Source organism: Aureobasidium melanogenum, assembly GCF_000721775.1.
Source record: "Aureobasidium melanogenum CBS 110374 unplaced genomic scaffold scaffold_7, whole genome shotgun sequence".
NCBI lineage: Eukaryota > Fungi > Ascomycota > Dothideomycetes > Dothideales > Saccotheciaceae > Aureobasidium > Aureobasidium melanogenum.
The window spans coordinates 275296-300971 of NW_024470059.1; the positions used below are offsets into that span (position 1 = coordinate 275296).

The following is a 25676-nucleotide window of genomic DNA, read 5'->3' on the forward strand; positions in this document are numbered from 1 at the left end:
CAAGAGTTAAGAAACCTTGACCAGAGACATGAGGAGATGAGAAGAAGGACTGTGGACAGAGATCTTCTGGGTGGTCTGAGTGAAATGTTCAGTGTATTGAGTATTAGCAAGTAGGGCTGCAGAGGGGGAAACATGGAAGAGATATGGACGTGATGTGGATAGTGTAGTTGTAGTTGACTGCGAGTTTTGTTGCTGTTGTTGTAGTGTGTCTGCTTCTGTTGATAGAAATGGGAGGATTGAAATAATGGCCAAAACCTCTTGAACACCATTCAGAAATCGAGTCTGAGCAAGGAGAATTTGTTGTGCTTTCTCGGTCGTCGTACTTTGTTTTGTCTTTTGAGTTCCGAGTTGCATGAAGTGTTGGTGGAATACATTTTAATCTGTCCTCTAGATGCGACAAAATCTTACACAACACGTCTACTAATCCTCCGATTCTCTCTCTGTCTCTTAACCTTCATAACATCCCTCCTCCTCTTTTTCCACGCTCTATTACTATCTCCCCTATTCTCCCAAAACCACTTTGCAAATTCTGTTTCTTCTTCTCCTTCTGCCTTTTCCTTAACACCAAGTGGTTCGTAATTAGCATTTTGATATTCTTCTTCTTCAGCGTCGTAGTTTTCCTCAATATCCTCAGAAGCGAATTGGTTGGCAAATGAGAAAGAGAATTTGCGGCCTATGGCGGCCGTGTCGGGGGTGGGTGCTGCTGAGCGAATGTCCCTGGTGCGGGTGAAGGGTGTGGAAGGGTAGGCGGGGTCGGCGTCTTCCATGTCTTCATCGATGTCGTCGGTGATGCCGAAGGAGAAGGAGGTGTTGATGGGAGCGGGGCGGGGTGTTGAGTCTGAGGGGGCCTTTTCCTTGAAGAGAGCTTCTAAAGGATGGACTTCGCGGGGTGGTGTTGTTGGTTTGGGGGATGTTGCCATCGGGGAGGGTGATTTTTGGGGAGTTGTGGCTGTCTCTGGAGCAGTTTCTTCTTCGTCTTCTTCTTGTTCTTGTTCTTCATCGGAGGAGTCGGACTCTGACTCTGAGGAGTCTGATGCTGAGTCTGCTTCAGGCTCATCTTGTTGCTCTGTTGACGCTGGAGCAGCGATTTCTTCAGCACCTTCCTTGATCTCTTCTGCGATTTCTTCCTTTTCGGCTTCTCTTTCTTCCTCTGCTTCTTCGTCTTGGTCGTCATCACTGTCATCAGTCATGTCTTCATCGCTCTCGGAGGATACATCCGAGCTCTCGTCGCTCGACGAGTTGTAGCCTAGAACCTTTGCACCAGCAGTAATATCCTTGTGCATAGCAGGTTCCTTCGGTGCAGCAGGCTTGATTTTGATCTCGACAGGCGTATCCTTCATCTTTGCGATCCTGTCCTCTCGCTTCGGCTTGACCTGCACCTCCTCGACAACATTTCCATCCGCGTCCACCCAACCCTTGCCAGGTACGAAATCAGCAGTTGCAGATGTCTTGCTCGAGACATTCGACTTCAAGAACGAGGGAACAGGTTTGTTCTTTTCAAACTCGTGAATGACAGTAATGTTCTTTGGTTGTTTCGTCTTTTTGTTCTTCTTATCCTTGCCTTCTGCTTTTTGAGCCATCATAACGGCCTCAGGTAGTTTCTGCTTGAACAGGACTTCGGGTTTAGATGAGTACTTCGACTTTTCCCTCTTTGGCGTCTTGTCTTTCTTATCCTTTGTGGATTTGTCCTTTTTGTCCTTGTGTTTTCCAGGCTCTTCTGTCCATCCGCGCTTGACTTGTCTCTGATCAGGCAGTTCGAAACCAGCAATCTCTTTATCCTTTTTCTTGCTTGATTTTTCCTTTTTGGCCTTTTTGCGCGGTTGTTTTTCTGCTTCTTCGTCTTTGTCGTGGCGTCTTCTCTTTTCGGGCTTTGCTTCTTGAATAGCCATCTTTTGACCTCGCAGTGTTGCACCGTTGAGTTTCTTGCGCAACTTGTCGGCGTCGGCTCTGGGGAGTTCTACAAAGCCAAAGCCACGTTCGGGAAAAGTTTGCACGGTGTGGTAGGAGATGTTTGTGGCGTTTGGTTGGATGGATGCGGGAATGATATTCGGGTAGAGGGTTGCGTTGAAGGGTGTGATGTGTAGGCGCACGCGATCGCTTTCTGCCATGGTGGAAATGGCAGCGGTCAGCGATTGGGAAAATTGTTTGGGCGCGTCTCTGTCTTTGCTGAATTCACATGAAAAGCGCCGTCCCCGCGTTTCGTGCTTGGCAGGTCTTGTGAGACTTGCGTTCATCTGGCCATTGATGATCCATCAATAAAGCTCATCTCGACGAAGAACAGACATAAAAATTATCATGAAGCAACGATTACAATTTCTCTTCCTGTGGCTGGGCTTGATAGCTCCAGCGCTATGTGCTTGTAGGTATCACTCTCATCAAAGACGAATGTCATACTCACACTACCCTTCTCCTTAGCGGCGACATCTTTCTGCAAATGCACATGCTTCAGCAACAGCACCATCATTCCCTTATCAGACCTGCCTGGTGAAAGCACAGCCAAAAAAGCAACTTGCAACGATTGTAACAGACAATTCTGTCTGTCATACAATCTGCCCATATGCAAGGATGCCAAGGACGATGATGTCTTCACCACTTGCTTCCAAAGAGACTCGACCAAAGATCAGATGATTGTATATACTTTCATCCTTGTCACTTGTGGTTTGCTGATATGGGCTGCTGTAAAACCATATGCCGAGACCTATCTCGAGGTTTGTGACCTGCCTCAACATATCTGTGTACTCTATACTGATCAAGACCAGAAATTCCGGAATCGACATAGCTACAATCCTGTAGCGCAGAATGGCAATTGATCTCTTTCGAAAAGAGGCGAAGAAGCTTTTTGGCATGATACCCTGGAATTTGTACAAGTGGTTTTTTTAATATTGTTACAAGCAATTGAATGCGATGATCCACATCATGACCTCCTCAGCAACCAGTTTGTCCAGCTCTTTGACTTTTCTTGCACTGCCAGTACTGAAGCGGCTGCTTCTCTGTCCAATGGACCTCCAATCAGAGCCTCTGAACCAACAGTTGACGGCTTCTGCCACTTGTGCTCCTCAACCTTGTCTTCCACCGCTTTGACAATTCCCAAATCCTTGACCTTCTCTTTCGCAGCCGTCGCTGTTTCCTTGACCTCCGATGCAGCATCTGAAGCAGCAGCTCTTGCAGCAGCACCCAAGTTACCTCCCTGCGGTTCCTCCTTCGGTGCCGACGAAAAGATGCGGCTGATAAGTCCAGGCTGTTTCTTCTGAAGTTCGGCGGCCTCAAGTTTGGTGCGTTCTTGGTTGAGAAGGAGGATTTGATCTTCGTCGGCAATGCCTTGGTTGAAAGCTACACGGGCTTCGTCGATCTTGACTTTGTGCTTTGCTTGTTGGTCGGCCAGCCATTCGTTGCGCTTCTTGCGGTTGTGCATGAGCATGTCTCCGATGGCGAAGGATGCTGTAACTCCACAGACGACTATTGGGATCAATGTTAGCGTTTCGTTCGTTATTTCCAGGTCTTCTTTTGTGCTCTGCTGTCGCCTCCATTCGTTGCGATGCATGGAACTCGGGACTAAGGGTAGCGCATACCGGTCAAGCCTATCAACGAATAGGCAGTCACTCTGTGTGCTCTGTCTGCCCATTTTCTTCCAACTCTAACAACAGCATCAAAGTTTGATTCCTTGCCCGTTCGTGCTCTGGCAGCTGCAGCTCTTAATCTTGCAATCTTTTGCTGAGGAGTTTCTCCGGAAGGAGCGGCATGACCCATGTGTACTGGGGCAGGAGTAAACTGGCCCTGAGGTTTGGCGCTGGCATATGGTGTGGTTGCTGTGAAGCGGGTGGCATCTTTGGCTGATCGAGCCATTTTTCTAGAGGTGTTGTGGGTTTTGCGGGTATCTCAAAATGTGTCCAGTAAAGAGTCCAGAGGTCAGGTAGGTAGGGTATGGCAGTTGAGGATATGGAGCTTCGTGCAAGCAGTTGTTGTCGGATCTCTCTTGCAACGGGTCAAAACTTCAATGATGTCGAGAAATCGCAACTTCTTGCATGATCGATGCCCTTTTCTTGGCGCGTTCTTCGGTTCCTCTCTTCCGTGCTGTGGCTCGAGCCCTAACGCTAGCCTGTTTGGTCAGCATTGCTCTTTCCCGTCCTGCTACTTTGACGAATAATCAACTATTGGTATACACATAACACAAGATCATATCAAAATAAGATCATAAACATGGCGGATCCAACGGTTCCGCCTGATCTCGCTTCAATTCTTGCAACCCTCGCACAATTCGCACCACAACAACAACCAGATCAACAACAAACTCCACCACCTTCAGCCACAACTCCAACCATCACAGATCCTAGACTACAAAGACGCCAACAATCCCAACCTCTTCAACCAACAGCACAACCTTGGAGTCAAATACCAAGTCAGACCCAGCAGAATGAGTCTCAATCAACAAGCACTTATAACCCTCAAGCTGCTGTCTTTCAACCTGTAAATCCACAAGGACGAGCACCTTCACAGCCATCAAGGACACCGATACCTCAGCAACAGGAACAGACTATCATTGATCCTGCAACTATCACCGAGTGGTCTGCTGGTTTGAGATGCGTGACCAAGATCGCTGCTCAGAATCCAATCTTTGCAGACAAGATTCGTGGTGTGAGTTATGCAGTCGATTGATTATCAAACGCAAGACTAATTGTGGTTTCAAGTTGATTAACGATCAGAGACGAAATGAGATGCAATGGTATGATTTTGACGGAAAAAGCGTCTACAAGGTTGAGCTGATGAAGAGACTAGGTATTCGAGCAGGCAAGCACTGAAGCAAATGCAAGCGAAAAGATCTACTTCTACCAACGAGCTGCAGAATATTTTGTAAGTACTTCCTTTCCTGATCTCCTCGTCTAGAACCGTCTACAAACATCACCGTCTCAGCTATCTCCTGATATTCCAATTCTCCAAGCGACTTTTGCTCCCTCAACTCACATATTACCTCCCAGCAAAACAATCGGCAGTACAAACACGCCCACAACCCCTCAAACCCCTGAGGACAAAGCCGCAGAACTTGCTGCCTTTGACCAAAAACTCTACAAAGCACAACTCGACATGAATGAGAGCATGTCTCAAGTACTCAAGCATTTAGGGGTTCCTTTCTTCGGAACTCATGCTGCGCTGATCTTGCCTGATCATGTTGGTAATGATGCTGAGGAGAGTAAAGTGATGGATGTACAGGGAGATAGACCAAAGTGGTCACCAAGAATCACTGCCAAAGAGTTGATGGAGTTGAAGAGGAGGATGGTCGGTCACCTAGAAGACATGTACAAGAACTAATGTGTGAGTTCTTGTGGGAGGAGTATGGAAGAAACAATGCTAAACCAAAAGAGCAACATGCTCGAATCACTACTATAAGCAGCAATGCTACACCCCTTCAACCTTTACCACCTCTTTCTCAAGAAAAGAAGTAACATGAGGAGTCTCCTCTCCCCATTTTCCAACATCCAAACTTACCGTCCTTAAATTCCTAAACCCACATTTCTCATAGAAATCCGTACTCCCCGGATCCGTAGAAGTCATGACAAAGATCTTGAGACCTAATTTCTTTGCCTCTATTTCTCCATTCTTAAGCAACAAACTCGCTATCCCTTGTCTTTGATGTTCAGGATGGCATACCATGTAATCCAAAACTTGTTTCTTCAATTTAGTAAAGAGTGGGATACTTGTGATGTTAAAAACACACCTAGATAAGGACCACCACTTTGCACAAGCTCATTATACACTTTTCCAAGTTTTGGTCCAACGAAATCTCCCATCTCATAGTTGAATATCTTGCGTTTTCCATTTAGTTGTGTTAAATCAAAACTCTCCTTAAACGCTTTCTGTTGTACTAGTGTAGGAGCGACCATTTGTGCATCTAACCAAACATCTTTTGAGGTTTCTAGCTCTGGGAGTTCCCAACGCGTGTATGCGACTATTCTGCCAGTTGGAATATGGATTACTTTTTGATGGCGTAGGAAGTCGCGGTTGGAGGTTATATTCTGGGGCATACGGAGACAAGTGTCGTGGATTAAGTCTTGGATTGGTGTGTTGGAGAGAAGCAGCGTGTAGTGTGGTGATTGGGACATGGCGAGCATCATTGTTTCTGCGAGACCTGGTGCGTCTGTATAGTCTACAGGTTGGATTTCGTAATCCATAATGAGAGAAAGTGAGTGTACACAAAAAACTTGTATAAATGTGATATGGAAGAAAGGAGCTCAGATCTTGCCTAAAGGGCGAAGTTGCTTCTGGATCAAGAGGGATTGATGGCAGACTGAAGCCGCCGTTTCGTGATTGGTCGATAAAGACCTCGATGTTTATATCATTTCGCTGCTGCCTGATTTATCAGTCGACATCCACTTTTGAATAGAGTTTGATCCCACAACTAGGTAATTTGGTACACGAGTTTATTGCCCAAAGCTCGCTTCCTTTAGCAGCTCGCATCGCCCTGTCTCACTGGAGCCTTGCCTTACCTTACCTTCGCAACGCCCAAATTTCAGGTTGTCGAGAACGAGCAGATAAAACATCTTGAGACGCACCTAGCAACAGAAGTTTTGAGTCTAGTGCTTTCGGTGGAAGGAACTGTACCCCAAAGGACAAGATCATGGCGGCAAACTTTGAGAGAAACACCCCCCTCCATTCTCGAAGACTTCGGTATCGCGCTCCCGAATCGCCAGAAGATGACACATTCTTTCTATCCATTACCAACGACATAAACGCCTACATGAACTCAAACATCACAAATGCCACAATACCAAGCAGCAAAGATGCCAAAAAGTATCAGGAATTCGTGATGGAAAAATGTCTCTTGGGTGTAGTAATTTGCCTACAATCTACAAACACCGACAACGACAAGAGTACATCAAACCCCATCGGTGCCATCCATCTCACCAAGCTTCCAGAAAACCAAAGCCATCATCGTAGCACCGAGATCGGAATTGAGATATTGCAAGAGTATCAGGGGAAAGGGTATGGAAGTGAAGCCATTCGATGGATCGTGGATTGGGCTTTTGAGAGGCTTGGGCTGCATAGAGTGCAAGTTCGGGCGTTTGGGTGGAATGTGAGAGCGATTGAGTTGTATAAGAGGTTGGGTTTTAAGGAGGAAGGGAGGTGGAGAGAGGCTCTGTGGCATGAAGGAAAATGGTGGGATGATGTGCAATTGAGTATTCTTGAGGATGAGTGGAAGCACGATGGGCGGCGATAGCATGTTAGATTGTCATCTTTGCTTGCTCGTAACTGCACTCAGCACAATCTCATCAGTCGTTTTCGAGACACGATTTGGTCTAGGTAGTGCCCTTTTACGGCTTGCATCGGATTCGACGTCCAACCTCCAATACTTCTTTGTCTGTGACGTGCTTTGGCATCTTCAAGCGAACTTTCGCAATCGATGTCTACTCTTCTTTGTCTACCCTTGGCTTCACTCAGTCAAGTCTCCTTTGTTGTGTGGCGAAGCCAACCAGTGGCAGACTCATGCGAATGCCGGAAAAGGTCTACATTGACCACAATTGCACTATTTCATAGAGAGCCTCGGAGGATGGATTGACAGATCCTCTTTTCCTTTCTTCTCATTAGGACGACATTTCTCTTCTCCTTGAGCTTCTCCCTGTGCATTCTCTGAAGTCGATGTCAGCAGAAGTCTAGAGTTGATTTTAACCTATCACTCCCACATCTTTTGGACAGTCCTCAAGATCACCTCTTCGAATTGTTCTGGTTAGAAATTGCCAACCAAGTACAACCCAGCACTTTTCCCGAGCCCAGTCTATCCTCGAAGCAAATCCAAGAAAACATGGACACCCTAGCCAAAGAAACAATGGGCCTCCCAATTTTCATCTGTCCCACAAACCACCAAATAATCTCCTCTGGCAGCGGCAGCAGTAACACAACCTCTTCAACCTCCACTATTATGAGATTTTCAGATGCAGACTTAGCAGCTGCATCACCACCAACCTCCCCAACATCAACGCAATACTCACCTACAACATCTTTCTTCGCAACCGCCACAGCAACCCGTTCACCGACTGCCATAGCATTCCCTTCTATACTCCCATCTGCCAGCACCACCTCAACAAACCGCGACACAAGAAGAAACACCTACACCTACACACCACCCACCTTCTCGCCAGACCATCGCCGCGAATCCCTTCTTTCCACGCATCGTCTCTCTGCAGCTTTTGACTTCGCATCAAGTTTTGCTTCGGAAGTACTTTCTAAAGCTGCTGATCAGGTATTTGGGAACGAAGAGGGACGAGCTGCAGAAGCAGGCATGCAGTTGTGGGGTGAAGATTTGGAGGCTGGGGAAAGAGAGAACAAGGAAAAAGGGAGATATAGTAGATTTGGAGAGGAAGGGGCGTTTGAGAGTTGGTTGGATTGATTGATGGGGGAAAAGACAGGAAAGGCGGACGGACTCAGGAAAGAAAGGGACAAGGAATTTGTGGTTCAGAGATATGGAGGTGGAAATGTAATTGGTGTGCAGTGTAGTATCATGATTTTTGCGATCTTTGAAATCTTACTTTGTAGATGGATTGACCGATACTCCGTTGGCGGACTTGCCTTTTTGCCTCTTCGCGCCTAGCATTGGTTGTCAGCGGGACCCGACAACATCTCCAGCTTGTTTCGGCAGCTAGAGACCTAATTTCAGGGCCATTGTTCAGGTCTTTTCGGTTCCATTACATCTATTCTTCTCCTCATCCTCATATGATCGAGTTTATCCAGTGATTGATATTTTCCATAAATTTGCTTGTCCTTCCAGGCTTCGTGAATGGTATCGAAGAAACCATTCAAGGTATAGTACACATCTCTTTCCGTCCATGCTCTTTTTGTACAAAATCTTCATCTACATCTAACCCATAGCCTTCAAGAAGTTAGCCTCCTTGATCTTGGCACGTCTGTTCTTGCGCATCGCCTTTGTCAAAGCATCTCTAGCCTCCATAGCCTCAATCGCACCTTGCAAAGTACCATCTCCAGCAGGCAGATCGATAGTTTGTTCGTGCAGAGGGATTTTAGGGGCCAGTGCTTCGGGGTTGAGTAGTTGTTGTTTGCGGAGGGCTTTGGCAGCCATACGACGTTGCTTTTTGGACTTTGCTGTTTGAGAAGAGTTGGTTAGCTATGCTTCTTCGAAGTGACAATAGAAGCAAAGGAAAAGCACGTACAGAACAAATCTCCCTCGACAGATGCAGCATCAGCTGCACTCTCTCCAGCCTTCTTCTTCAAGATACCCCATAACCAGGTTGGGTACTCCGAGTCTTCCTTGGCGACAGGATCGTTCTTTCCCTTGATGAAGTTCAAGCCCTTCAGTGGTGTGCCAGCAGTTACCGAACTCTTTACTGTGGGAGCTGCCTTCTCTGCACTCGGTGCTTGGAGTTTAGCAGCTGATGGCGAAGGGGTCAAAGGTGTGGAGAATGGCTGCGCAGCGCCTGTTGATGTAGCGGCAGATGGTGTGTGCGAAGAGCTGTTTGGGTTGCCCTGTCGTGGTGCTGCTTGAGCGGCATTGGGCGAGGCGGTGGCTCGGAGTGGTGAAGTTGTGGTAATGGCGCGACGGAATGGGAGAGCGATGGGACGCTGGACGGCCGTCCGTAAGCAGCGGTTGCAAATCATTGTGTGGTGTTGCGACGACGAGTGGTCTAGAATTCGAATTGCCTGCTGAATGCGATGCGCTTGAACAAAGATTCGATGAGAGGTTCACTGCCAAGACTTTGCGACCCTTTCCGCAAATGGACTTTGTTCGGTTCCGCTTTCCATCATGGTCCTGACATGCTTTTCCTTGTGAAATGCATGCCTTTCGCTGAATCGCAGAGGCTAGGAATATATTGGTGCACTGACGATAGATCAAAACGAACATTGAGATCGCTCGTGAGAATGATCATGTTCAATAGATTGCAAGAAAGACCAGGGGCCAACCTCGTACTCGGTCTGATGCACTCATCACAAGGAACACAAGCTATACTTCTTCTTGCATATGCGTAGACACGAGAGATTCAGATCAGAAGAACAAAGTGGCATGACAGCCAGGGGTATATTCAGTTATTGTAAGGAGCGAAGGAGGAACAAGGGTAGAAATATGGTATAAGGACAAAAGTAGAAAACACCCCCCTGTGCAAGTGCTTGTGAAAATGAACACCTGTCGTTCAGTCGTAATGTAAAAGAGTTGGCTATTCTTTGCCAAAAAGTGAGAATCGAACGCTCGTCAAGCCCAAATAACCATGACGCCGGTTTGTCATAAGTCGTGTTTCACCTCGAGACCAGAATCTATCCTTCTTCAGTCCCGTCTTCTTCAGATGTCATGCTTCTGGCATTTGATTGTGTACGTGACTTTTTCGAGGGTGAAGATTGGCTGTCTCCAGACTTGCGTTTGGTTCCGTTGGTGGGCTGCTGCATCTCCACACTACCACCGCCATTCTTCGCAGCTTCGGCATCGAGAGCGGCGACTTCCTCAGCCGTGAGGAAACGTCCTCCTGGACCACGCGGCCGTCGCATAGCATGGTTGTGACGAGACTCATGCAGGTAAGGCTTGCGACCTTTACTAGTGAGACGCAGTTGCTCTTCCAGCTTCTGTCTTGCCAAACGTCTTTTCAGAATTCGGTGGAATTGCTTTGCATTGACGTATAGAGGTGATTCTTCAGTGGTGCCAACAGCTTCTGGTGATGAGTGTTGTTGAACAACTTGTTGAACCATCTGTGGCGCAACTGATGAGCGTCGCTGTTGCTGCATGACAGTCTGAGGAGGTTGGACTGCCTGACTCATGCGACGTGCGACCATTTGTTGAGGGATTGCTTGAGGTGCTGGCATGACCATTTGACCTGCCATAGTTGTGTTGACATTCATATGACTTTGTGACGGTGATCTCGGTGTTTGTCTCTGTTCGCTCTTGACTGATTGTCCCATGCGTGGTGATTGTCTTGGGTCTTGTGCTAATGGTTGCATGGTTTCCGGCATATAGTTGTAATTTCCTGAGGCAGCCGCTGTTGCCATGGCGGCGGCTTGTGTAGGAGACATCTGATTTGCGCCCATGCCGTAATGCATGCCCTGGACAGGGTAGCCTTGCGAATACATAGGCATGACCTGATGAGCTGCACCTGGTTGTTGACCGTAGGCGTGATTTTGCTGTGACATGATGGGCGAGACTTGGTTCTGTTGAGTGGGAGAGGTTACGGGCGGACCTGATTGACCATTGTGAGTTGGCGCGTAAGCATTGTGGGTATGCGCATGTGGTTGCTGGTAGGTTGTATAGTCCATGGCGACGGTATGTTCGTTTCAATACTCTATAGGTTGTATGGAAGGACTCGCTGTCGCGCGATGATGATTCGATGGAGTTGTTGAGCTGAGGCGCGGCGGGGGTTTGCTACTCGATGTGATAGTCGGCGAGGGTTCAGACAAGATTCAGTCGGAAGTGAAAGCCGTGTCGAGGTTGTCGCACAATGCGATTGTTATACAAGGCTTGCTTAGTGAGGTGTGTATGGGTGACGAAGGTCTGTCGCATTCAGGTCGAGCGAGCTTCCAGAATCCGGGGCGAATGGTGAGTCGTTGCCAAACAAGTCAAGCTTGGGGAGCTTTGTCTCGACGCGTCTTCTACGACGCGATGCTGGAGAGGCGATGGGATTGGTAGAAATAAGATGAAGAAGCGCAACAAGTCGACCAAACAGAACGCGAGGGCAGAGCGGGATCTAATCACGGCCTGGGCGTTAGCAGGGGAGGAAGGATGACGAGGGGAATTGATTGAGGTCGGTCGCGGGTGCAGCGGCGTGGCTGTGGACTGCGGTCGGTGTGCGCCGTGTGTCCCAAGGTGATGCGCTGGCAAGCCGCATGCAAGCCCGACGCAGCCTTTCTGCCGTTCAATTTCCTTCTGCTGCCTTACCTGAGTTGCTTATGTCGCTAGACCGAGGTGTTGCGACGAGTGTGACCTCTTGCGCTGGCGCAGACGCGTGCAACGATGATGTACGTTGCTGGGCGTCGGCTTGTTCACTGCTGGACGTCGCGGTTAGCATTGCGCTCTGCGCATGTTCTTGGACTGAGCGATCAACGGCAACGGACCTTTACCGTGACACTGCAGGTACGCACGCGCAAAGAAGGTGTATGCTTTGAACGACAACCTATCAAGCAGCTTCGCCGAAGCTTCGACGCGACTCAACTTGGGTGCAAGCTCCAGATACCGTCGAATCACGGCGGCTAAAGGCGATGGACGAGGCGATTGGTTGATGGTACAAGTTCCCTGGGTGAGAGGCCTGTGCAGGAAATCGAGGAAGATGACTGGCTGCTCGAACCTCGAAGTTTGAAATCTCCACTTTCTGCTTGCCGAGCCAGCCATCACGTGCCCGTGTCATCCCGGCGCTTTTCACATGTATCCCGGAGCCTCGGACTTTGATAAATGCCATGACACTGGAATGGGCACCCATGTGTATGGCAACGCTTGCAACGTCAATATGCTCTATACTAGACCTGTAGGCATTCAGAAATACCGTGAGAACCGCAGAACCTTTTTCTTGATTTGTGAATTGTGACAAGCAGTACAACTCCGTTGCCATCTAACCGATATTAAAAGAGCTTGTCCCCGGCTTGACGAGTTCAAAATCCAGTATGCAAAGCTGATTTCTATAAAGCTGATTTCCGCAAAGTAGTACATTGCTTAGCCAGAAGTCACCTGTCGTCAACATATTAAGGCCCTCGAGGACCCCATAATGAGCGACTGCTACGTCTGCTTTATGCTGGTAATTAGCTATCTAGGGCGCGTGCACGTAGATACTCTACAAGTCCGGATACACTGGTGTCAAAGTTATAATCCGTGCATTAGTTAAATCTATTAACTAACTGTCTACTAGCCCCTTAGAGCTAGATATAGCTAACTAGCCCCTTATTAGGATAACTTTTAACCGACTAGTTTAACCGAGGTTTGCTAAACTATCCTTATTACTAATACTCCCTCTTAAACCTTAGTTTAACTATAGTCTAACTATCTTCTACTGCTTCCTCTAAAGCTCCTTTAACTACTATAGTTAATCCTATCAATTCTAATAACTATCTAATCTTCTTCTTACTTAGAGGTTTAGTAAAGAGGTCTACTAGGTTATCCTATCTAGGAACATGTTCGACTACTACTTTCTTATGTTTAACTACCTATCTAGTTAAATAATACTTAATCCTAATATGCTTCGATCGTAGATAAAACTATAGTTCCTTACTAAGGGTAATTAAGGCCTAATTATCCGCTTTTATTAGAAGCGGTCCTATTATACCTTTAACTTATCTAAGTCTTCTAAGCAATCGCTAAAGCTATATAGCTTCTTTAACTATAAAGAATATTACTTAAAATTCCGCTTTATATATTAAGCTACTAATAATTAGGTTAAGTTTGCTTAACTAGCTAAAAGCTTCTCTACTAAGAGTAAAGATATAGCCGCTAGTAGATTTACTAGTTCGTATGTCGTCTATAAAGCTAGAGTCGGTATAGCTAATAACTCCCTCTAAGCCCTTATATATTAATCTAATATTAAGCGTTTCCTTAATATATCAGACGATTTGTTTAACTACTATCTAGTGTTCCTTAGTTAGATTAGCTATATATCGACTAACTTATAAAACTACATAGGTAATATCTAGTCTAGTCGATAGTATTATAAACATTAGTTTACTAACTACCTTTTAATACTACTTAATATCCTCTACCTTTACCTAGTAGTCTTTAGGAGTTTTAGTTAGAAATTTGCTAACTACTATAGGCATAGGTACTAGATTATAGTTTAGCATATTAGTTAATTCTAGGATTCCTTCTAAGTAGTTTAGTTAAGTAAGCAAGATTGTTTTAGCTTTTAAGTCTTAAGTTACTTTAAGTCCTAGGAAGTGCTTATAGGGCCCGAGGTCTATTATCTTAAACGTAGAGGAGAGTTATGCCTTAAGTTTATTAATAATTTCTATATCTAGTCTAATAAGGAGGAGATTATCTATATAGACAACTACTATAAGGTTTCTTATAATAAACACTACTTTATTAAACTCGCATTATTTAAGGTCGAAGTTCTTTAATATTACTAAGATAGTTTTATACTAGATCTAGGATGCTTACTTAAGTCTATATAGTACTTTCTTTAATAAGCATACTTTACTAGGGACTTTATAGCTATAAGGTTATTCTATAAAGATAGTTACATTAATATAACTATAGAGAAAGGTAGTTATAACATCCATTTACTTAATATACTAGCCTTAGGCGGCTACTATAGCAAATAGTGCTTTATAGGTTATTAGTTTAGTAACTAAGGCAAAGGTTTTAGTAAAGTTAATACTATATCATTAGTCGTACCCTTTAACTACCTAGCATGCTTTATATCTTATAATCTTTCTATCTAAGTCTCTCTTAATTTTATAGACCTATCGACTACTAATGATTTTACTAGTAGCCTCTAATCTATTAATAAGTATAAAGGTGCCATTATCTATAAGTTACTTTAACTCGAGCTTTATAGTAGTGTCCTATTATATACGATCTAGTAAGTTTATAGCTTAATAGTAGTGCTATAGTTCATCTAGTTAGCTTATTAGATCTTTAACTAGGTATAGTATAACTTTATTAGTATTGTCGCGATTATCGTATTTAGTATCTAAGTCCTCGACTTTAGCTAGGTTATTGTTACTTTAGTTATCTTATTTAACTCTTTTCGTATCTAGTTTAATAACATTAGGTTAAACGTTATTATCGTTCTCTCTCTTAAGCTATTATCGCTTAACTACGTAGATATAAGGTAGGTTAAACACTTATTAAATTAGTACCTAGGGAAGGTTATTAAACGCTACTAGAGGAAGTGCGTCCTTAGTACTAAGCGGAGCATCTATAATCGCTAGCATAGATAGGAGTTTCTAGTCGCTAGTCTACACTAGCTTAGTTTCTTTATTAAACACTACCTCTAAGTAGCGCTTAACTCCTCTAGTAAAGAGGTTCTAGAGCCTATATTAGTTAATTCCTTCGTAGCCGAGGAGCACTCTAATTTATCTACGTTTATCTAACTTCTTTAGATAGAGCGCTTTCGGTATAAGCTTATACGCTCTATAACCGATTCTCCTAAGGTAGCTAAGGTCTAGCTTTTACCTAGTCTATGTCTCCTATAGTGTTTAGTTTAGCGCCATAGTAGGACTTCTATTATAAAGGTAAACCATAGTTTACAAAACTTCGGCCTAGAGTGCTACGTAAAGGTTACTATCTAGCATTATTACCTATACTCGGTTAAAGAGGTAGCCGTTTACCCTCTCTAGTTAACTATTTTAATTCGGTTTATATAGGGCTATTAGTTCTATAATAGCACTAAAGTTAGCTAGCTAGGAGGTAATCGTTTTAGTTATAAATTCGTTATTAGATCTAACCTTCTTTAACTGTCTTCCTATATTATTATAGGCCTACGTAGCCTAGAAGCTAAGGTAGCATAGGATCTCTAAGCGTGATTTTATAGTAAATATCTAGATTATTCTAGTAAAGTCGTTAACTATTAGTATATAGTATCGCTCTCCTATAGTAGTTAGTAGCGTAATTAGTCCTCTAAGGTTAATAGAGATTATTTCGAGTCTTTTAGTTAAGCGTTACGTTTCGTTCTAATTATTAGTTGCTTTTATTTTACCTTAAATGCATGCTATATAGCTAAAAGATTTACTACTATCGTAGGCCTAGATTCCTATAGTCTAGAGTTATACTTTCCTAATATTATTAATTCTAAGGTAACTAAGTCGTTAATGCTAATGTTAAATATCCTCTATAGAGTTAATATATTAGGTAAAGAATACCTTTAGAACCTAGTTTTAGTAGCGTTTCTCCTAGACTTCGGCTAATTTAGTTAAAGAGGTGTCTAGTTTTCTAAGCCCGCCTCTAGTACGTTTACTAGTTACGATTAGGATTATCTTACTATCTAGAGTGTCTTAAACGAACTTATACCTTCTACTAGGTAGTATATAGAATCTAATTCCTTAATCGTCCATTTACAATTCTAATAGGAGGTTTATCCTAAGCGTAGGGATATAAAGGACCTTACTTAAGTAAAGTAGTTAAATACCCTATAGTGTTTAGATAGGGAGTTTAATAACTCCTTCTCTAAGTACGATATAGTTCTCCCCTTCCGCCTTTACTACTAGTAGTTATTTAAACATATTAACTTTAACGAACTACTCTAGTTTATAGGTAACGTAATAAGTAGCTACTATGTCGATTGCCTAGTCTAGTGCTTTAAATCTAGTTAGTTTAGCAGCCGTTATAAAGAAAGATAGTAGGGTTAATAGGTTACTAGGGTCGAAGCTACTCGATTTATTATCTAGCAGTACTAAGAAGAAGGTATACTAGAGTATTAGAGTACCCTTATTTAACTAAGGAATTAGAGGCGTACTAGCTATAGTTAAAGCTATAGTTAAATAAGCCTTTAGTTTCTTATTCTTCTTTATAGCGTTTCTCTCCTTAACCTAGTCTAGTAGAAGTTAAGAGTTCTTTATCTAGCATTCGGTTAAAGTATGTCTTATCTTTTAATAGTAGTTATACTTAATATCTAGTCTTCGTCGTTTATTACTTACTTCGAGTTACATTATGATAACTAGTATATCTACTAAATAGAGAAGAGCCTTTCGTCTCTCCTCTTTATACGCTTTAAGCGTAATTTCCTTAAACGAGAGTTTACTACGGTTGCTAGTAATTTGTCTATTTCTTATTAAGTTAGCGACGAAGATGTCGTATTCTACGCCGAGTCTAAAGAGGAATTTAAGGGAGATATACTAGCTAGGTAGAACGAACTTTATGTCTATTTAGCGTAGCTTAGTAATAAACGTTATAAAGCACTATTCGAATTCTTTAATGTCCTTATAGTCTAATAGTTTAAGTTATTCTAATTGTTTAACAATTAACTATACTTAACTATCTCCTTAAGGCTTTAATCTCTCCTTAAGGTAAGACTAGAGGAATTAAGGACTCTTAAAGTCTTTAACTTTAATCTCCATTTTGTTACTTAATTAATCTCTAATTCTAGATAAAGCATATTATATCTTTGCTCTTTTAAAAGGAGTAGTTCTATCCTCTTACTCCTAACCTATTATAAGGTTATAAACATGCTCTTTTATAAGGGCGTTCTTTATTTTCCTTTCCTATTTACCCTAGTTATAACTATATAGGGTGCCTATATTAGTAAAGTTTGTTCTATTACTAAAGGGAATCTAAGTATAGTCTCCTTCGTACGGCGAGTAGTATAGATAGTATTAATAAAGGGGTTAAGGTTTAACTATAGCTAGTTAAACCGTTAGTTAAACTAGTAGTTAGATAGGTGTTTTCCTATGTAAGTAGGAGCGAAGTTATCTTCTATTAGACATTATTTATCGTTTGTTTACGATATTATTAGGGTATGGTTTAAAGATTAGAGTGTTAATTCGAGGTGCTAGATTATTAAGGCCGGCGAAGGATCGCTAGGCCTTAGTAAGGTAGTTAGGGTCGTCTCTTTCTAAGTAGGTTAGTAAAAGAGGTTCTAGTAAGGGTTCTAGTAGTAGTTTGCTAAGTTTAGGTAATCCTTAGTAGGCTTAATAGATGTCGTAGTTAAAGCATAGTAGTTTGTTAGCGCTAATATTACTTTTAAGGTTATTTATATCGATTAGACTATTATCGTATAAGCCGAGGAAGCGACCCTATAGGCTAGTTAAACTATTTAAGTTAGCGGAGTAACCCTATCCTTTAGAAGTTTTACTATCTTTATTAGAAGACACTTCTTCATTAGAACTACTAGGTATATCTCCTCTATATGCTTCTACCTATCTAAGGTAGAAGTCTCTACGTTCCTAAGTAGCTACTACTATACGCACTACTATTCCCCTAACTACTTAAGGAGGGGTAACCTCTTCTTCGTAGCTAGAGAAACCGCTACTACTACTTATAGTAGTAGACGACATAGCTAAGTGCATAGTTAAGCATTCTAAAGCTAGTACTAAATCTATTAGTTAATCTAGGCTTATAACCTGTTAAAGTTATAATCCGTGCATTAGTTAAATCTATTAACTAACTATCTACTAGCCCCTTAGAGCTAGATATAGCTAACTAGCCCCTTATTAGGATAACTTTTAACTAACTAGTTTAACCGAGGTTTACTAAACTATCCTTATTGCTAACAACTAGTAAGGTTTAGCGGACATTCTAGTAGACCCTAGTATTAAAATTAGTTTTTATAAGGCTTTATAGCAAATTATCTATAAGACTATCTCTTCTAAAGTATATTAGTTATTATATCTAATATTAAGTTATAAATTATAAAAGTATATTTAGTATTATAGTATTATAAATATAGTTAAGAAAATATTAGTATAGGATTAAAAGTAAGAATATAGCTTAAAAGACTACTAAAATTAAAATAATAGCTTACTTATAAAGAGAGCTTTCCTAGTAATATATATAGTAAAAGATAAATACTAAGATAAAGTAAAAAGAATATTATCTATTATTATTTAATATTAAAGGTTACTAAACTAGAGTTTAAATAGTTATTATTATATTAAGGAAATATATTAGAAAAAGTAGTTCTCTCTTATTATATTATAGTAAGATTAGTGCCTATAAGGCTAGTGCATAGATATCAACTATTCTTACTTATTATCTTTAATATAGGGCTTTTTTCTCTATAGTAGAAAATATTCTTTATCCTTATTAAGATTACTATCTAGGTAGAACTTAGTTAGTTACTTTTTTAAAGTATACTTTTTCTTTCCCTTTAGCTTTATAGGAGTCTTAGTATTAGCCTTTAGCTTACTAGTAGCCTTTAGCTTACTAGTAGCCTTTAGCTTACTAGTAGACTTTAGTTTAGTTAGTAGGAGTAGATCTAGCTTAGTAGTACTATCTAGATATTTACTATTCTTCTTATTATCTAAAATCTCTAAAGGGTTTTTAAGAGATCTATTATACTAAGTAGCTAGGGTAAGAGTCTCTAATATCTTATAGAAAAGGCTAATACTAACTCTATTTTCCTTATAATAATAGTCTTTAGGCTAGATAAGCTAATAGCCTAATTTCTTATATATCTTAATAGGCTTCTTTAGGTAGTTAGAAAATACTATACCTTATTTCTTAGTATAGTAGGTTAACTACTAGATATAATTAGCCTACTATCCTTAAATATCCTAGCTAACCTCTACTTTATATTTAAGGATCCTCTTATATCTTAATCTATTAATATATTCTTAATTACCCTAATATTCTAAGAAGATTATATAGTTAATAATTATAGTTATAGTAGTAACTAATTACTAGTACTATTTTTCTATATGCTTTATACCTAGGTATTTAGATATAATCTTACTCTTATAAATTATATATAATAGAATATACTTTGTATTAAAGAGATAGAGTCTAAGAGTATTAGAGTTAAAAACTCTATTTAAAAAAATAGGGTTAATTTTCTTACTAAAAGTACTATTCTTATTATAAGTCTAATTTTAGTTATATCGGTATACTCTAGTAGAGCTATTAACTCTAGTATTAGTATTAGTATACTTAGTATAGTAAGCAGTATTATTTTTTAGATACTCTAGTTAATCTTTAGTTATGCCTAGTTACTTAGCTATTAACTTATAAAGTAGTAACTCTATATCTATATTTTCTCTCTTTATAAAATAGTCTTTAAGGATTCTATTTTCCTTAAGCTTATTTTTCTAAAGATATTTCTAATATTAAGTATCTAGATTCTTTATTAACCTTTTAAGCTTATATACTAGTAGATCTACTTTCTTTAAGATCTAGATTAATAACTTAGTAGGATTAACTATATTACCTTTAGTATTAATCTAGACTATAACAATATCTAAGTTACTAAGGTATACTTAGAACTTGCTAGGGTTACTAGTTAGCTTAATAAACTCTATAACCTCTATAATATAAGTAGGTAAAGCCTTTTTTACCTTTCTTATAAAAAGGGCTTTTAAAGGTCTTTATTTAGTTACTAGTAGTACCTTATTAATAGTAACTACCTTTTCTTTTCCTTTATTTTTCTTTTCTATTTTCTAACTACCTAGTTCTTACTTATATTTAGGTATATAGATATTAACTAGTATTAGTAAAGAAAAAGAAGGGCTATTCTAAAGTTACTTTTTTTAGCAAAAATAGCATAAGCAATTTATAGATTAATATAGTAAAAAGATCTTAAAGTAATACTTTTAAAGTAGGCTTAGACTAGACTTATTATTCTATATCCTTATACTAGTTAGTAAGTAAGTTATATATAAAGTTAAAGGTATTAGTATATACCTCCTTAAGTTCTAATATAGTCCTAAAAGTTATCTATCTAGTATCTATCTAAAGTATATCCTTATAGTCTAAGAAATGATCTAGACCTTTTACTAGATTAAAATAATAATATATTTCTAGTTTATCACTAGGATAATCCTAAAATACCTTAGAGATCTTACTTATAAAAATAATAAGAGGTATATAACTATCTAAGACCTTACTAGCTATTTCTTTCTAAGTTTTAAGAAGCTATTTTATAAACTTATCCTTTCTAGAATTATCTACTTTATTAGGTAAATCTCCCTCCTTAAAAGGACTTAAAATACTATAAAAGTCCTTTCTTATAATATAACCTAACCTAGACTCTTATAGTTAATAGAGAACCTATTTACCCTAACTATTATACTAGTATTTATATACTTTATTAAAGAGAGAAAGTTCATTATTAATACTTAAGGCTAATTAGTTACCTATTTTATAGTTATAGTAGAAATAGCTAAAGTAGTAAACTTCTATAGTAAGGTTAGTAGCTAAGTCGATCTCCTAGGTATAGATAAACTATTAGAGCTACTCTAGACTTATAGGCTAGTTCCTAAAATTCTTAAGTAGATATATGACTATAGTACCTAATACTATTCTATTATTACTATCTATAAACTATAAAAGCTTATTATTAGTAAGAGTAAAAGATTAATTAGAAGGAGGACTAGGATATTTACTATTCTAGTTATTATTATTAGGCTTCTAGTACTAATTAGATCCCTTATTTATAGGTTAACTCTCTATCTTATCTTAGTGCTCTAGCTATACTAATCTAGGAGGACTTAATATAGGTAGTATAATATAGATATGCTTAAGCTCTCTATTCTCTTTTTTCTTAATCTTAATAACTACCTCTTTATTATCTAGGATATAGGTAAAATTATCTATAGAAGTATCTAAGATTAGGTTAATTACCTCTAGAGCTAGCTTAGTAACCTTTATAGTAGATAGCCTTATAGTAGTAGTTTAATTAGATATATTAGGTAGAGTCTTATTAACTATAGTATTAGTAGTTATTCTTATTATATTAGTAGTATAGATAGTATATACTTATAAGTATAAGAAAGATAGATATATAAATAGAAATAGTAAATAGGCTATTAGTAAAAGTTAATAAGGAGTATAGCGATTTTATAAAAAGGAAAGAACTTATAGTAGTAAATAGTAATAGTATATACTACCTATATACTATATAAAGTAATAGTACCTAGTAAGATAACTTTTCTAACTATAGGATTAGATAAGTATAGGTATATAGTAAAGATCTTAAGATTAGAATAAAGGTTTATAGGAATAAAAGAGAAAAGCAATATAAGATCTATATATCCTAGAAAGTAGTAAGGCTATAAGGCTATAGGGCTATAGGGCTATAGGGCTATAGGGCTATAGGGCTATAGGACTAAGATCTAGATCCTTAGTAACTAATTAGAGAGTAAGAGCAACTATTATAAAAATAAGAGTAGTACTAATAATTATTCTTTAGTAGAACTATAGAAATACTCTTATATTAGCTCTATATATCTCTCTAGTATATTATCTAATATTATTAGTATTATTTAGGTGCCTCTATCTTCTTTATTGCCTTTCTAGATATTATCCTAGTAAACTATATATACTATTAATTTACTTATTTTCTTTCTTTATTAGCTAGGTAAGTATTATATACTAGCTTTTTAGGTAAGCATAAGTATAGGTTCTAAGAATATTATCTATTATTATCTATATTTGTCCCTCTCTCTTTATAGCCTAATAAGGTTAGGATTAAATAGGGTATAGTACTAGATATAGAAGTAGGTTATTATTAATAAGTAGTTATATTACTCTTTTCCTAGTATAGGCCTTAGCTAATATTAGTAGATATTCTAAACTTTAGTAAACTTTAATAAACTTACTAGCCCTATTAGGTTAATATTAGTAGACTTTCTAGACTTAGGTAATATATAGGTTTATAGTTTCTAGTTATTCCTTATTATTAGAGCAAAAGTAGATATACTAGTTCCTAGGATATCTTTTTAAAAGAGTCTCTAGTATAGTATATCTAGTATAGATAAGATTAGATAATATCTCTCTTTTTTCTTAGGTACGATTTTTATTTTAACTTATCTCCTTTAGGCTATTTATTCTTTCTATATTTTTCTATTATTATTCTATTCTTACCTAGTACCTATCTAGCTATAATAGTAACTATCTCTAAGTTATCTTATAACTCTCTATTTCTTTAGTAATAGCTTATTTCTACTAGCTCTAATCTCTTATAATAACTCCTTCTTTACTATATTTTCTTTTTCTCCTTTCTTAAGCTTAAAAACTCTATTTTTAAGCTTTATTTAGTATTTTTCTTTTCCTATAAATTATCTAGGTATAGTAAAGCTAGTATATAGTATCCTTAGGGTCTTTAAGGTCCTTTTCTATATAGAAGAGTAGGCTAAGGTATAGGTCTTTAATTTAGATTAGTACTATAGTATTTTGTTTAAGGATAGTAGATATAGGTTATTTAGAATCTAAGACTATTAAGTTATCTTCTATATTATACTATATCCGCTTATATAGTATTTCTTAGTTAGTCTTATCTTACTATAACTTAGTATCTAATAACTCCTCTTAAGGTATATAGAGCTTTAAATTATTAATAGTATATCTTCTAATACTAGTATTAGTATATATATTATAGAGAACTATAGACTAACTTATCCTAGATAAGCTATATAATATATATAGTCTAAGCTAGTAAGGTTCTAGCTTTTTTAAGTATTAAGTATCTAGCTTATATCTTTACCTTAATACTAAGTTACTAACTTAAGGTATTTCCTAATAAGCTATAAACTTTTCTATATCCCTTTATTAAGACTCTATTATATAGTTTACTATAAGCTCTCTTATCTTATCTAAGTACTCTAGATAACTTTTAAATAACTCGTTTTCTAGAACTATAAACTTATTATTCTTCTATAGTACTAATAAGTATAATTCTATCTAAATAGTATTCTTAATTAGTAGAAACTTATCTTTCTATCTTAGATTAAAGCTAAATATTATTTAAGTAGATAAATAACTATAAAATCTAGGAATATAAGTATAGATATTATAAACTATAGTTATAAGTAGGGATAGCTACTTATATAGCTTAATTACCTTATCTTATAACCTTATTTAGAGACCTTTCTTAATAAGCTTTATAAAATTTTTAGTAAGCCTAATAGATAATAGTAAACCTAGACTAGGATTTATTATTCTAACTACTTTTAAGATTATATAACTATAGAAGACTCCTTTTATAAACTAGAAAGCATTATTAGAAAAAATAGTATAAGGAAACCCCTATATTAAAAAGATCTTCTAATCTAATAATATTATTAAGTTAGTACCTCTTATATAAACTATAGTATAAGCCTAGTAGTATCTTATAGTATAGTTAATAATAATAATAATAATATACTATTCTTTAGTAGGTCTATAAAAAGAGATAGGCCCTATAAAGTTAATAGCTATTAGATCTATAGGCTATATTTCTAGTACTAGTAATAGTCTTATACTAGGTTAAAGAGGTCCTAATATCTAATAGTTATAATATATATAGTAGTAAACCCGGATATTATAATAATAAGTTAGCTAATATACTTAGCCTTAAGCTTTATATAGAGTTATCTTATCTAACTAGTAACTATAGATCTTATAGAGTTTATTTAGTATAAATAAAATGCCGGAGCATAGAATATAGTATAATAGGCTACTATTCTTCTTAATAAAGGCTAATAAGGTAGGCTTATATAGTAAAGGGCCGATTAATTTAAAATAATATATCTTTTAGATTATTTGCTTATTAATAGTTTTTCTATACTAGCCGGTTACTAAAGTATAGGGTTTACTATAAAGTTTAAAATAAATAATATTACTATACTATTTATTTTTAAGCTATTTATCCTACTTAGTTAAAGTGTTATTAAGAGTAGATTTTATAGTATAAGATACTACTATTAAGAGATTATACTCTTATACCTTATATAGAAACTTAGCTAGATATAATAAGCTATCTACTATAGCTATCTCTTTACCTAGTATATAGATAACCTTATAATTAAACTTACTAAAGTAATACTACTAATAAGTAATTTATCCTATTATAATATCTCTATTATATAGGATATCCTTAACTATAGTATAATTAGTATATAAATAAATTAGATAAGATAAGCTATAGATAAGATATCTTACCTTTTCTAGGTATAATAAAATGGCTAGAAACTTATACTTAGTAGTATAATAGTATTTCTATACCTCTTATAATTAGAAGCTTATATATTTTATAATAGAGTACTAAGTTATAGAAACTTTAGAGAATATAGTACTAGGTAGGTATCTAGAGAGTTAAAATAGGATACTACTAAGACTAGTTACTAAAGCGTCTATACTAAGATAGTACTATAGAAAGGGATTACTACTACTAATATAGTTTATAGATACTACTAATTTAATATACTTAAAAGCTAACTAATATTCTAAGGTCTAGTTAAAACTAAGTTTTCTTATAACCTACTTTTACTTTCTATTAATTTCTATTAACTTAGTTTTTTTCTATACTACTGTTTTTATAATTATTACTAAGTTAGCCTTACTAGGTAAGTAATACTTAGAAATATAGGAAAGTAGTATATAAAAGTAGTTAAGTTCCTTATAGTAGTTCTATTTAATATATTATATCTTATTTATCTTAGGATAGATAAATACTATAACTATCTTTAATAAACCTAAGGATATCTAGTATAGAAAAGAAGAAATAATACTTATTAGGATTTAATATTAATTTTACCTAAGCTAATTATAGAAAGTAATAGTTAGAAAGGAATATAGAAAGGATATTAACTAATATAGCTTTACTAAGGTTATTATCTATATAAGCTTTAAAACCTATATTATTAGAAACCTTGTTTAATATAGGCTTATAATATAGAGTAGGAATTAGTCTTATAGTAGTTATCTTTAATAAGCTATATATATGTACTATACTATAAAGACCTTAACCTATATATAGATAGTAAGCCTAACTATATATAGTTAGAAATACTATCTTATATGTATTATAAAGATCTAAAGGAACTACCTAATAACTATTAGTAGTATTAGCCTAGAAATAAATAGTATACTTTAGCTTAGCTAATATATTAATAACTACTTTAATTCTTATTATTAGGTATATATCTTTAATAGTCGTATTATTTAGAGCTATAAACTAATATACTATATAAAGCTTTCTACTCTTCTTTTAAATAAACTTTATCTTTATACTCTAGATTAACTAATATAGTACTAGTATGCTAGCTTTTATAAGTTATAGTAGTATTTTTAATATAAATACCTTTTTTTCTTTAGTATAGAGTAGTATAGTAGTAGATATTAGTCTAGTATAAGAAAGAGTAGA

General features: G+C 37.5%; 9 protein-coding genes across 9 annotated transcripts; 4 read left to right on the forward strand and 5 right to left on the reverse strand.

The window, feature by feature from the left end:
* Window positions 1-404: 404 nt before the first annotated feature.
* Window positions 405-2108, reverse strand: M437DRAFT_46151 (uncharacterized protein; the record flags this gene model as incomplete). The annotated part of the gene is made up of 1 exon (XM_041021218.1): window positions 405-2108. One exon carries the CDS (start codon window positions 2106-2108, stop codon window positions 405-407), a length of 1704 nt encoding a protein of 567 aa, XP_040880816.1.
* Window positions 2109-2295: 187 nt separating this feature from the next.
* Window positions 2296-2810, forward strand: M437DRAFT_74366 (uncharacterized protein; the record flags this gene model as incomplete). The annotated part of the gene is made up of 3 exons (XM_041026222.1): window positions 2296-2359; window positions 2416-2708; window positions 2760-2810. 3 exons carry the CDS (start codon window positions 2296-2298, stop codon window positions 2808-2810), a joined length of 408 nt encoding a protein of 135 aa, XP_040880817.1.
* Window positions 2811-2914: 104 nt separating this feature from the next.
* On the reverse strand, window positions 2915-3843 carry M437DRAFT_46294 (uncharacterized protein; the record flags this gene model as incomplete). The annotated part of the gene is made up of 2 exons (XM_041021239.1): window positions 2915-3456; window positions 3570-3843. 2 exons carry the CDS (start codon window positions 3841-3843, stop codon window positions 2915-2917), a joined length of 816 nt encoding a protein of 271 aa, XP_040880818.1.
* A 354-nt stretch (window positions 3844-4197) lies between these two features.
* Window positions 4198-5304, forward strand: M437DRAFT_45707 (uncharacterized protein; the record flags this gene model as incomplete). The annotated part of the gene is made up of 4 exons (XM_041021128.1): window positions 4198-4632; window positions 4686-4720; window positions 4774-4848; window positions 4974-5304. 4 exons carry the CDS (start codon window positions 4198-4200, stop codon window positions 5302-5304), a joined length of 876 nt encoding a protein of 291 aa, XP_040880819.1.
* An 87-nt stretch (window positions 5305-5391) lies between these two features.
* Window positions 5392-6164, reverse strand: M437DRAFT_46137 (uncharacterized protein; the record flags this gene model as incomplete). The annotated part of the gene is made up of 2 exons (XM_041021215.1): window positions 5392-5657; window positions 5711-6164. 2 exons carry the CDS (start codon window positions 6162-6164, stop codon window positions 5392-5394), a joined length of 720 nt encoding a protein of 239 aa, XP_040880820.1.
* A 446-nt stretch (window positions 6165-6610) lies between these two features.
* Window positions 6611-7210, forward strand: M437DRAFT_45682 (acyl-CoA N-acyltransferase; the record flags this gene model as incomplete). The annotated part of the gene is made up of 1 exon (XM_041021125.1): window positions 6611-7210. One exon carries the CDS (start codon window positions 6611-6613, stop codon window positions 7208-7210), a length of 600 nt encoding a protein of 199 aa, XP_040880821.1.
* Window positions 7211-7792: 582 nt separating this feature from the next.
* Window positions 7793-8377, forward strand: M437DRAFT_74370 (uncharacterized protein; the record flags this gene model as incomplete). Its single annotated transcript, XM_041026223.1, has 1 exon — window positions 7793-8377. One exon carries the CDS (start codon window positions 7793-7795, stop codon window positions 8375-8377), a length of 585 nt encoding a protein of 194 aa, XP_040880822.1.
* A 468-nt stretch (window positions 8378-8845) lies between these two features.
* On the reverse strand, window positions 8846-9600 carry M437DRAFT_45719 (uncharacterized protein; the record flags this gene model as incomplete). Its single annotated transcript, XM_041021131.1, has 2 exons — window positions 8846-9087; window positions 9156-9600. The coding sequence occupies 2 exons, from the start codon at window positions 9598-9600 to the stop codon at window positions 8846-8848; spliced, it is 687 nt and encodes a 228-aa protein (XP_040880823.1).
* Window positions 9601-10251: 651 nt separating this feature from the next.
* Window positions 10252-11238, reverse strand: M437DRAFT_74372 (uncharacterized protein; the record flags this gene model as incomplete). Its single annotated transcript, XM_041026224.1, has 1 exon — window positions 10252-11238. The coding sequence occupies one exon, from the start codon at window positions 11236-11238 to the stop codon at window positions 10252-10254; it is 987 nt and encodes a 328-aa protein (XP_040880824.1).
* Between the last annotated feature and the right edge of the window lie 14438 nt (window positions 11239-25676).